The sequence below is a fragment of the Hemicordylus capensis genome, chromosome 1 (assembly GCF_027244095.1).
Source record: "Hemicordylus capensis ecotype Gifberg chromosome 1, rHemCap1.1.pri, whole genome shotgun sequence".
NCBI classification, from domain to species: Eukaryota; Metazoa; Chordata; class Lepidosauria; order Squamata; family Cordylidae; genus Hemicordylus; species Hemicordylus capensis.
This window is the reverse complement of record NC_069657.1, coordinates 197,871,652-197,884,754: the sequence shown is the minus strand read 5'-3', so window position 1 is coordinate 197,884,754 and position 13,103 is coordinate 197,871,652. Positions and strand designations below refer to the sequence as shown.

Here is a 13,103-nt window from a genome sequence, read left to right as displayed (position 1 = left end):
ATTCGAAAGAAAGAGCAGCAGATGCAATGGTGCCCTACCTCCAGAAAGGCCATTGCTGCTTCATCCTCTTGCAGAATATCTCCATACAAAGCAGCCCACTGCAGAACTAAGCGAACGACTCGCCGTTTGTTGTTTAGGGCATAATCCATTTTTTCTTGCTCTGTACCTTGAGAAGGCTGAGCATGGTAAGTGCCAAGATGTCAAGGAAAACATATCACTCTGCTGTGCTTTGCCCCTCTCAGAATTTCCTTTCGCTTGCTATTAACATAGGCCTCATTCAGATGTCACGCTAACCCTTAGTTACACTTACCTGAGGCCGGTGTTTCTCATTGTCCAAATGCAGGGAAATCCCGCAGCCGTGGTTCTGCTGACACCTCCAAACTGCAGATTGGACCCCCAGCTTGAAGTTGGGCAGGTTGCTGGAACTGGAGCTCCGCTGACCCCATCGTGCTGTCCAAATGTGGCAACCTGGGGTTTGTGCTGAAGCTTCTCCCAAGAGCACCCCCCCCTTTCACAACCAATGGTTGCTGGTCGAGTTATGCACTCGGCGGAAGAGGTAGGGAGATTGCTTGTGGAGGCAATGAAACCAGAGCTTCCAGATCATCTGCAGCATGATTCTTGGCTTCCAAGGTTAACTTCAGGTAAGACTAATCATGGTTTTGTCTGTCATCTGAATTGGGCCACAGCATAGCTCATACTTTCATGAAATTGGCTCTCCCAAGCACTGTGAAACACAACTGCCCAGAGAAGCTTTCAAGATCAATGACATTTTCATTGGGTTCCCCAGTTTTAACGTTTCCATAGCTTTCTGGTTGCTTGGCTTGAGGGGAAAACCCACAGAGTTTTTCCGAATAAAGTTCAATTGGTCAGTTGTTCACATAATGTTAATTGGCGATTCTCTTCTGTTTTAGAGGGAGAGAGCAGCTGACGCTATCAAATTCTAGTGCAGCATCCCTCCAGGAACTCATCCTGGTATTTCCTTTGTGTTTATTTTTAGATTGTGAGCTGGTCTTGTGGTAGCAAGCATGACTTGCCCCCTTAGCTAAGCAGGGTCTGCCCTGGTTGCATATGAAAGGGAGGCTAGAAGTGTGGATGGAGACACTCTGGGAAGAGCAGAAGGTTCCAAGTTCCCTCCCTGGCATTTTCAAGATAGGGCTGAGAGAGATGCCACTGTCAGTCTGTGTAGACAATATTGAGCGAGATAGACCTATGGTCTGACTCAGTAAATGGCAACTTCTTATATTTCCATCAAGGGACCCTTGATCTAGATCGGGACATTGACAAAAGGAAAGGTTAAAGCTCCCGTCTACCTTTTAGACCCAATCCAGGTTGCACTGCCCTGCCCTGCCCCCATGGTGGTACCTAATTTTTACAAATTAATGTGCAAGGCCAAACCATGCATCTAACACAATGTTGTCGTTTGGCCCTGCAACAAAGAGGGGAGAATGCTATTAGATATAGCACTGAAGATAGCATAAACATAATTGAGAGGTTATATTTCTTCTATGTACGGCTCTGCTATATAACAATGATTTCAGTGGGATGCATACTTCACAGCACAAAGCCACTTTAGCAGCTGTGATCCTTTTCAACTTGGACTAGAGATTTATGCTTCTGGGGGGGGGAAGGTGACGTAGGCAGCCTCAGTAGATTCTAGGGATGTGCACAGAACCTGACCGGACCAGTTCGGTCTGGCATAACCTTTAGCCCCTTCAGGGGGGCTTCCTCTAGGCCATGGGGGCGTTGTTCCACAAATGTTCCCCCTCCCCCTGCCAGCCTCGGTCATCACCATATTCAGCCCGTTCGGGCCTCCGTATGGTGGCGCGGCGGCCCTTTTGCCTGCTGCCACGCATGTGCAAATGGCCTCTGCGAGGCCCTGGGCCATGCCAAGCCTCACAGAGACCATTTGTGCATGTGCGGAGGTGGGCAAAATGGCCACAGTGCCACCATACGGAGGCCCGAACGGACCAAATAAAGCGGCCATATGGGCTGCAGTGGTGATGAACGAGGCTGGCAGGGGGAGGGGGAACCTTTGTGGAACCCCCACGGCCTAGAGCAGGCCTGCTCAACTTTGGCCCTCCAGCTGTTTTTGAACTACAAATCCCATAATCCCCAGCCACAGTGGCCAATAGCTAGGGATAATGGGAGTTGTAGGCCAACATCTGCAAGAGGGCTGAAGTTGAGCAGACCTGGCCTAGAGGAAGCCCCCCAAAGGGGCTAAATGTAAAAAACAAAAACAAAAAAAGGCTTACCCCTGAACTGTCAGGGGTGTGTGTGTGTTTCGGTCCGAGGTCGGACTCAACTGTGGGGTTTCAGTTTGACCTCAAACGATCGAACCAAACCAGTTTGACCTCGAACAGGTTTGGGGTCAAACCTGTTTGCACATCCCTAGCAGATTCAATATGTCTATCAAATGCGGCCTAACCTTGCTCTTTCCCCTCCACACTGCTGTGGTGCAAGTGTCCTTAGAAAGCACCAAAACACCTTGCTGGGGCATTTGACAGCTTAATGGAGCAAACACTGCAATAAGAGCTAGGAAAGTGGAGGATGGGGTCTTTGTGTCAGCGCTAAGACCCTCCCATGCTTGGGAAGCAGCTCATGTACTGGATCCTTCATCTACTTTATCTCAAGGTTTCATTTTCCATTGGTTTTATTCTATTCGTGAAAGGTGCATAATATGCAACCATTATTGCGGGGTGTGTGTGTGTGTTCTTACCACGATTTGTTCATTACCAAATGCTTGTCTGTGTGGCAAATAAAAGGAGGGGGTGTGGAAGACAACTGGCTTTCTAGACCATCTCTGAATGGCATTAGACATGCAGGGCTTCTTCATGTTTCCAGTGCCACACTGTGCCTGCCTTGTGGTGGCTCTGGGAAGGGGTGGTAGTGAGGGGTATGCCCTGTATTTGCCCCTCCCCCTCTGGGGTTCCCTGTCAGTGGAAGCCAAGCTTCACTGGGAGGGAAAATGGCACTATCTCCTCCCAACATAATCCAGCCTATCACTTCATTAGCATCTCCCTTTGAGAAAACAAGATAGACAGTGCTTCTCTTTACAGAGACACATCGCCTTCCCCACTCATTGCCCACACTGGTCTCTGATATGCGTGCACTCCCAGTAAGACTGGGGAGGGTACGACCAGCCAACCAAGAATCCAGCATGAACAAGGAGGAGACAGGTTTTTCAAACTGTGGCTTATGTTCTGCACAACCAACTGTGCACCTAAGCAGGATGCAAACCTGCTGGCTGCATGCTACTCACCACTCCATCCGTGGTATGCTTCTAATGAAAGTGTGGGAGGCTCCATGCCAATGCTCTGGGTCATTGCTGCTGCACCCAACTCTCATAATTCCCAGTGAGAGTTGGGCACAGAAGCCTTTAAACAAGCCAAATGAACGCATTACAATTTAGTTAGGATTATTAGTGTTGACAAATCAGTGCAGAAGGTGGGATGGAAATGCCACTGGCACCATCCTTGATGGCTGTTATCACTGATGATGGTGGCAACAGGAGCAGAGTCTGGTCTTCCGTGCCTCCAACCTGGCTTTTTCAAGTACAAGCAACTGAGCATCCAAGAGTTTAAAAGTACACACCATTATTATTTTTTTTGTAATGGGGAACTCATTCAGGTGTCAAATTCTGCCCTTTTGAAAGGACAAACTTTGACATGAAAATCAGACTCTACGGCTGTTTAGCACAGCATTCATTTTAGTGGGTTTATTGTACTCTGTAACATCTGAACTCTAATGCCAGGGTCAGCAAATATGACTATATAATCATTGGCGTGACTTCTGGGATTCTGCTAGTTCTGCTTTACTTAGAACATGGTGATAGGCAGGTTGCCAGACAGACAGCTCAATACAGACAGATACTCATGAATTAAAGGAAAATTGAATACAACAGTATTTTGTGCATTCCAAGTAGAATTAATGGCCCCGAATATTTCCCACATATGACAGTTCTGACAGGCAGAGGGCTACAGTGAAGGAAATGCTTAAAATAAGATAAATGTCTCCTTCCAATCAAAGCACGAGTGCTTTGACATACAGTCTCTGGTACGACTCAGGAGACTTTGTGCTGCAAAGGAAAAACAAGGAACCCAAATCCCTGGCTTCTTTGCTTGATATGGTAACAAATGCAAAGCATGACTAAAGCAGTGATTTAAGAAAATGCTTAGAAAGTGGGCTTATTAAACCATAATTTTCTAACCATTTCCCTGAATTAAAACAAAGGCCTTGGAACTAGACATTCCATCAGTGCTTCTGCTACAGCAGCTTGCCTCCTGGGATTTGGGACTGTTACAGAAATCTACATTTTAATTTAACTTAGAAAATATTTAGAGAAGATCAGAAAAGCTAGACAGGCTACTTTGTGAAGGTGGAACTTAGAAAGTAGATGTTACATTGCAGGCTTTGGTCTCCATAACTTTTCAGAAATCAAGCAACATTTCATTGAGTCACTCTCTTCATGCAGTTTCTGCTGCGCAAGCACTATAATTATTTAATATCCTTTAACCTGCTTATTAAGTGACTCACCGCAGGCACTAGTAATTTTTTCCGTATTTCCATGGCTCATCTACTTATTTTTAATTCTGCTAATAATTTCTCCCTTGCAAATGCTAGCACAAGAAAAGGCAGAAAAACCCTCCTAAATGCTCATGCTGCATATCTATCAGAGTAATAGCGTTATGTATAAATAAATGCCAGAGAGGCTGTAATTTCTAAGGTATTAATCAACAATGATGTTGTGACTGAATACTGATTTCAACATATTTCGATGCTTAAGAATGGTAACAAACTATACAGCCTGTTCCTCCCTCCATGCAATGACGGATCTAGCTTCATTCATGAGCATGAAACCTAAAACCTGGGTTATCTGTCCTGATGCAGTACATGTATTCATGTGTATATAACATACTCATCTGTCTCTTTCACAATGATGATACTTAGTATTTATATAGCCTTTTACTGTCTTCAAAGTGCTACATTTACACTAAGCGTCTTCACACGACCGCCAGCAAATCAGTAAGCAGAGGTCATGGGGAAATGCCAGGAACCAAGAACATGTGCGCCAAGAGGGTGTGACATCTGAATCTGCCTACCAGTTCCCGTGCCAGAATCCCAAGATTCAGTCAACATTCTCCTGAGATTCTCTATCTGTCACGCCCTCGATCTCTGACAGCGAGGAGGAAGGGGAAGCTGTCAACTTTCCAGCCGAGTCAGGAGTGTCTGAGGGGCAGAGCCCGGCTGTCTGCGTTCATGAAACAGCTGTGGTAGATCCAACTAATGATTTAGAGCAGGCACAACAACCTGAGTCAGCAGAAAGCGTGAGAGACCAATCGGAAGAAGAACTAGGCAATGAAACACTGACACCACAACAACGCAGGCGCAATAAATGCAGAACGCAATTAGAATCTATTAGAAGGAGCAAACGCCTCTTGCTGAAGGCTGATAAGCCGTGAATAATTGCCAGCTGGGAGCTATCGGCTTCCACTATAAATCCTGTCACCAGCCGTCTACTCCTTGCTGAAAAACAACGTACGTCATTCAGTCGTCAGCGTTCAGCCAAGCCGTGAACTTCCCTGGCATTTGGCCAGACCTTGACACTATCCAACAGCAAATGTAGGTTACAATTAGGCAAAGAATCTTGGGTGAATCTCAGGAATCCAGCATGGGAACATCGTGGGGAGGGTTTCCAGACATCACACTCACCGGCTCATGTAGTCTTGGTTTCCAACATTTCCCCAACATATTCCCAGCTTCCTGACTTGGTGGTGGTTGTGTCAGGCCACCCACTGTAATTCTTACAACAACCCAATGGAAGACATTATTATTCCAATAATGCAGATGGGGGACTGAGGCTGAGAGAAAGTGGCTTGCCTAGGGCAATCTAGTGAGTTCATGGCAAAGGTGAGAACTGAACAATTTGTAGCTTCACCACTATACTGTGCCAGCTTTTGTGTGTGTGTGTGTGTATAATAATAAATATAAACCAAACACAAAGAGATCTAGCATTGTATTTCTGAGCTATGTTTTGCTGTCTGGTTCTGCATAGCACCTATGAAGTTCACCAACAGAAGGCCAAGCTAGCAACAAAGACAGACCCAATCTGATCAGGGTATTTCTACACTCAAAACCAGCTATCTATCTTATACCAGTTTAATTGTCAGAAATAATCCTGGAAATTGTAGATGGGTTTCAGTGCCTATAATCTCCAGTTCTTAGAGTTTCTTGGAGAGAAGGATGACTATTAAACCAGTTTCAGTATGTGATGTAGAAATGTTTTTAAATAAGTAAAATGTTCTTTTGATTTATTCTCTCAAGAAAGTTGTTAAATAGAATGTTGCATAACACTGGACATATTTCCAATTTTTGGAAATATACTGCCCACATTATTGTTGTTGTTGTTAGACATGATGAGGAAAATTACTCAAAGTAGTCCCGTTGAACTTAAAAGGACAAGGTAGGCATAGCATCCTTTTAATTTCAATGTGACTACATTGAGTAATTTCCTTCATCATGTCTGCCATTATTTATATGCCACTTCCCAACAAAAAATATTCTCAAAGTAATTTATGTAGCAAAAGGAGTAAGAAGAAAAAAAAGTTCCCTGTCTCAAATAGGCTCACAATCTAAAATGAAATACATTCAACTTCATCACTGAAGGGATGTTGTGCTGCGGATGAATAGGCTTAGTTGCTCTCCCCTCTGCTAAATTTGAGAGAGTCACCACTTTCAAAGTTTGCACTTCTAAAAATTAGCACATGTAAAAATTGTACTCTAAACAAGAGTTGATGGATCCAAAAGCTTGGCAAATCATTGGAAGTTTTGCTGATTTTAACAGGAAAGGATTCTCAAGCTTCCCAAACAAATATAAAATGTTAATGTCTAGAACATATCTTTAACTTCAAGTACACTCCCACTGAAACCAGCCAGGATATTTCACGAAAATGTTATTTGAAGATTGTTCCCTACAAGGGATCAAAATGTGAGAGGTCAAGGGAAATGCTGAACTCAGGGCATAAATGGAGAAAGGGATAGATTCGGGGCAATGGTCAGTATGAGACAGATTCCATCACAGCAACAGTCGAACAATGCATGGCATTGAAGAATCGAAGACAGAGCAAGAACAACTAAACCATCTAAGATGGGCACAAAGTGAGTTCAATGTCCAGTCAGATCAGACCCAAAGGACAGACTCAGGAGGCAGAAAAAAACTGAAACTAGGTCAGACCCAGGAGACCATACTGTCTTAGTTTTACAGCGTATGTAGGGTTGTTAGCCAGGTTATTAAAAGGCAAAGCAGGAAAATGGAATCAAAGAGAGATCGGGGCACAAGAACAAAACAAGGCAGTATACTGCTTAAATCTCTGCTAAGTTCTGTGCATATCCAATGGATTCCATGGTGCACAATGTGATTTCTGTGATACGATCACCTGATGTTTAGCTAATAAAGGTGGGAAGATGCTTTTGTTCCCATGAAATATAGAAAGTGAGCTGGGCTTAACTTCTGTTGGTGTTCTCACTATGCTTGTTAACATGTGCTATACATTTTAATTCATGTTTGCTGTCTGTGGTAGCACAACAGAACTCAACCCTAGGAATGTGCACAAACCCAGGTTTGTGCACAGGTTCGGCGTAGCTGGGGGAGGAGAGCAGCGAGTGGGATCTTCAAAAAGGAATAGAGCAGGTCCTTACCTGCTCTCTGCTACCCCATTCAGCTTCCTACTGTGGTGGCAATCCTGCCAAGAACCCACACGCAGTGCTGGCATGCATATGGCATCCATGCATGAACCTTGGTTCGTGCACATCCCTGCTTGACCCACTCTGGTTTCCAGGGTGATTATTCAGGCTGATATATAAACCTGATAATAGTAGGACTGGCTGCAGGTTGGAGGGGACCCTTCATCAAGGGCTTTGATGGCCCCTCATGGCCTAGTCAGGGCTTACCATAGTGGCAAGGTGGGTGGTGGCCTGGGGTGCACTTCAGCACTGTGCTGGTGAGTGTCATTTCCCCCCAACAACAATGAAGTGTTGTTTCCATCATTGCATGACTGTGATGCAGCAATGGGGCCAGGGGAATTGCATTATTGGTAAATAAACATGGCAACTGCCAGTATGACTACTGAGGAGTGCTCCAAGCTGCTGCCACTTCCTGCAAAGGTAAGCCTCCACAAGGGTTTGGGGAACACTTACCTTGGTAGCATTGGTGGGAGCTTGGAATGCTACCTGGTGGCTGCCATCTCTCTCTCTCTCCCACCGCCCCATGAAGTCAAGCATTGGGTAGGGCCTCAGAACTTGGCTGTGAGCCCCCTGATAACCCAAAGTTGGCTGACCTCTAATGCCAGCCCTGAAAAATGGGTGAACTCTCTCTGCAAAGAACTTGCTATTTTAATTTAATGATGAGACATAGCCTACCAGTGGGTAAAGCCACGGGATGGCAAGGAGCTGAAAGAAACAGGATCAATAAAAGGGAAAATGGGTCACAAAATTCTTGCAGTCACATGCCAGTTGCTAACCACATTAGAACTACATAGCTATTCCACTGATTTGGGCTAATCTTTCTTTTAAAAAGAGAAGGCTCAGCTTTGAAATATATAAGGGTGCCAAGAACAGTCATATGCATAGGAATACAGTGGAAATGGACCAGGTGTGGTGGGAGGCTGGTGGCGGCCCATGTTTGGCCGCCGCCGCATCCCGCTGGCCCCTGCTCCGCACGTCTGATGTCAGACGCAGGGGGCCGGTTAGCCACGCCCCCGCATCTGACATCAGATGTAAGGGAGTGTCTCCCTCCCAAACAGGGCCATGCAGCCCCCATTTGGGAGGGAGAACAGCCTGCCTTGTGTTCGGCAGTGCAGGCCTTTAAAGGCAGGGAGCGCCATTCCGACCGTGTTGCCATCGCAGTGTGGGCCGATTTCCCTCCCAAACGGGGCCATGCGGCGTATCAGTTGCAATGATCTGTTCAGTTTACAAAGAACTGGCAACATTCACTTTAATGAGCTTAATCTGAAAAGGAAAGTCCTTCATTTCAAAAAGGATATTGAGCCATTAAAGCTGGACAAAGTTGACTATTTGGCATGAAAATACAGTGCATCATAACAAAATCATGTATGCCAGTATCTGTAAAAAGAAAACAAAAAGGAACAGAAAATTATTCTTGCCAGCTATCCCAAGATAATTTTCGACTGTAGTGAAATATCAGATCCATTCCATAAATAGCACAAAGGACTTCGTTTGACTAGATATGTTTCCCATTAATTAAATATATGGGCTTGGATCCTAACAGCACATGCCATGTTCCACTTGCAGAATGGGGAATTTCTGCTTGCATTTCTGCTGCTCTTCACCTACAAAAAGCCACTTCTAAGGACTGGGGAGATCCTCCATACATCAGTTGTTTGGCATGCAATTGCATAAACAAGAAAGAAGGAAATCAGAGACTCTCCTTTGCACGAGCTAAAGTAGCATAACATTGGAGAAAGAGAAGTCTGGGTACCCACCTGGACATAAATGGGAAATACAAAATCCTCAGAATTTTTTACGATATTGGATAAAACAATATAATGACGATGAAATGCATGTGACATTACATTCTCCACATCAAAACTTTCCATATACACCTCTCCCTTATTACCAATAATTTGTAAAGCCAGGTGGTATAGAAAGCCCATGAAAAAGGAGATCTGAATGAACAGAAACTCTGCACACCCTTGGAAGTGCAGGTTGTTAAGAATGTAATTCAGAGGGCTATAGGAGTGTCATCTAGGGAGTGTATTAAGACAGCTAGGGAAAAGGCGCAAGTGTTGATCCAAATCAATGGGTAAAGACTTCCATTGTGCAGGAGTGGGAGGGTAAAGTTTGAAAAAGAATTGCCGGTTTTAACAATTCCATTTGTAACAGGTAGATTTACATGGCAGGCTCAGGAAATCCTGAACAGCCATGGTGTTAAGGCTAATGTTGTATGTACAGCACCTAAGACACTGAAACACCATCTAGTTAAACCTTGACTATCTGATAATAAATGTGAGGGTAGGGATTGTTCCGTCTGTGAGGAGGATGAGAGGTGGTGTAAGGTGAAGGGACAGGACACTGTACAAGATCGAATGTGTGGAATGTGCAGTGCTTTATATTGGGTTGGGCTGATATGTAGCACAATCAGGACCGGACTAGGGGCACTGAGAAGGCGGTGGAATGTATGTGGGGAGGGCACCGGGTTTTGAGCAGGATGGGTGCTTAAGGGTGGGAGTATTCACTGCTGCCGAGTGCGGGGGGGGGCACAGGGGAGCCCTGCGGGTGGGGCGCACTGGGAATATGCTCTGTTGCCCTGTGGGCCAGTCTGAGCCTGAGCACAATAAAAATCAAACTAAATCATGGGTAATGCACATGAGGGAAACACATCAAGGAGAAGTAACACAAAGGTGTCAATACTGGCAGTTGAAGGGAATTTAATGAGACATAAGATGAAAGAAGCCATGTTTATAGAGCAGTTGCAACCCAATATTCTTGTAAAGGAAGAGATGAAAAAAGCCATGATATATAGTGGTCACAGGAAGGGTTAAGGGGTTTGCTCGCTTTCTTCTCTCCCTTCTCAGTAGTTTCTATTTTCAGTTTGGCTACTGTATTTAAGGCTTGAGGTGTTACCAGCTAGAATGCTGAAAAGAGCACAGATGATGGTGTTTTATATCAAAAGGTTTGCTTTGCTTACATGTCTGTAAGTTTATTTTTAACATCCTGTTTTTGTGCATTAAAGAAGTTGTTATGTAACCTTTAAAGTAAGGTAAAGTATGCCGTCGAGTTGGTGTTGACTCCTGGCGCCCACAGAGCCCTGTGGCTGTCTTTGGTAGAATGCAGGAGGGGTTTACCTTTGCCTCTTCCTGCGCAGTATGAGATGATGCCTTTCAGCGTCTTCCTATATTGCTGCTGCCCGATATAGGTGCTTCTTATAGTCTGGGAAACATACCAGTGGGGATTTGAACCAGAAATCGTCCGCTTGTTAGTCAAGCATTTCCCCACTGCACCACTTAAGGTGTTATGTAACCTTTAGTATATTGGATATTTTCTATCAGCTACAACCCCAATATTCATTAAAATATTGTCATCTTTACATAAACTTTGACCAGATTTTATTTCAGAAGTTTTATTTTTTAACTTTAACTAAATGTGAAGAAGAATTTGGATTTTTGAGAAACAGCGAAGAGGCTCCCTTTCTTAGATGGGGGGGGGGGTATTTGTTAATGGATAATCATTAAAATTTAGATTAAGAAAGTTCAATAGAAAAGAAAGGTAAGACTGTGCGGTCGTGTCAATGTTGACTCCTGGCGACCAAAGAGCCATGTGGTTCTCTTGGTAGAATACAGGAGTGGTTTCCCATTGCCTTCTCTCATGCAGTATGAGGTGATGCCTTTCAGCACCTTCCTATATTGCTACTGCCTGATATAGGAGTTCCCAATATTCTGGGAAACACATCAATGGGGATTCGAACCAACAGCCTCCTGCTCTCTAGGCAGGTTGCTTCCTAATACTACTGAATAAAACATCTCCAACGTTATTAATTTTCTAAGGATTTGGGTATAATTCCCAAATTTGAGGAAACAAACTTTCATAAATTTTCTCCAGAATTTGCTTATTGGGATGGCTAAGTTTGAAACAACTGAATCTGCAAAGCTTTTTTTTTTTTAAAAGAGTATTTCTCTGTAAAGGGGGAAAGCAACACAGGCAGAAGATGTTAGTTTAAGAAAGATAAATTCACTGACTAAGCTGCTATGATGCCATGGAATGTTTGCAAATATCCTAACAACTCAGGCTGAAAGTGTCAGTAAGGAAGGTTTGGGATGTTGCGAAAAGAGCAAAGGAACTAGAGGCCTATAGGAAGGAGAGCTGGTCTTGTGGTAGCAAGCATGACCTGTCCCCATAGCTAAGCAGGGTCTGCCCTGGTTGCATCTGAATGGGAGACTTGATGTGTGAGCCCTGGAAGATATTCCCCTCAGGGGATGAAGCCGCTCTGGGAAGAACAGAAGGTTTCAAGTTCCCTCCCTGGCTTCTCCAAGATAGGGCTGAGAGAGATTCCTGCCTGCAACCTTGGAGAAGCCACTGCCAGTCTGTGTAGACAATACTGAGCTAGATAGACCAATGGTCTGACTCAGTATATGGCAGTTTCCTATGTTCCTAGGCCTAAAGGACAAGGCAGCTACAGAGAGGGAGTAGCATGAGAAACAAAAGCTTAAGAAGAAGGATGGGTGGATAAGGCAAAAGCCTGAGAAAAGGGGACAGAGGAAAGAAAGTGACAAAGAGAATGAGGAAATGTCAAAGGGACCAAGGAAGCAGATGAGCTATAGGCATGTGGCAAGGAAGGGCTGTGTTGCTAGAAAGAAGACATGAGAGTTTTGGATGAGTGGAAGCATGGGTCAAGTGTATGAGGGAACAATGGGCCAAACAGACAGTGCTGAAGGCTATTTTTTGCATATTTTGCAACACCAGCCAAACATGTGGTTGCAGGCCTCTCTTTAATAAATAAATAAAAATGTAATAGTTTTAATCGTGACGATTCTCATGGAAATAAGTTGGCTCACTCGTGCCTCTAATACATTAAAATGTCCCTTGACAGAAATGTGTCCAAAATCTTGTATATCTTAGCCAGGCATTGTTTTGTTTGCTGTTATGAACAACAAATGATTTTACATGTTTCTTTTTTATGACTTAGGGGAATGCAAAAGAAAAAAAATAAATGAGTGATTGCAGATGTTTGTTCTTCTACAACTGCAGAGAAAAAGTTTGCGGTTCAAACTGCAAGTTGCACATTGACAAATGGAATGTTGCCCCAAGATATTTTGGAAACAACCATTTCAAAAATTAAGTCACATTTCAGAGACTTTTTAAAAAAATGTACCCAATAGAAATTACCAACCTGGCACCAGACAATTCCTGCACCCAAGTTCTAGGCCATTAAGGCAAGGTTGTTTTGGTCAAGGATGCACTGTATTTACTCAACTAAAAAATGAACGTGAATTTAAAACTACCCCCTTAAAAAAAATACAAGTTAAATACAGCTTATCATTATATTTACATTAAAATAAGAGGGTTCTGATTTTAAAATAACCCCCTGATTT

The 13,103-nt window shown here is 44.0% G+C and overlaps 1 protein-coding gene across 6 annotated transcripts in view; it reads right to left on the bottom strand.

The window, feature by feature from the left end:
- The window catches only part of RAPGEF4 (Rap guanine nucleotide exchange factor 4), a 247,792-nt gene that overhangs the window by 34,639 nt on the left and 200,050 nt on the right, over window positions 1-13,103 (bottom strand). For 5 of the 6 annotated variants that reach the window (XR_008310598.1, XM_053266585.1, XM_053266600.1 and 2 more), the window contains 2 exons: window positions 9,039-9,117; window positions 39-189 (listed from right to left, as the gene is read on the bottom strand). Coding sequence is in view for 5 of the 6 variants with exons in the window: in XM_053266585.1 (XP_053122560.1) it covers window positions 39-189; window positions 9,039-9,117 (230 nt within the window). In the remaining variant the exon portion in view is untranslated. Of the gene's footprint in view, window positions 1-38; window positions 190-9,038; window positions 9,120-13,103 lie in introns of all 6 variants that reach the window. The other variant, XM_053266590.1, reaches the window with a different exon arrangement.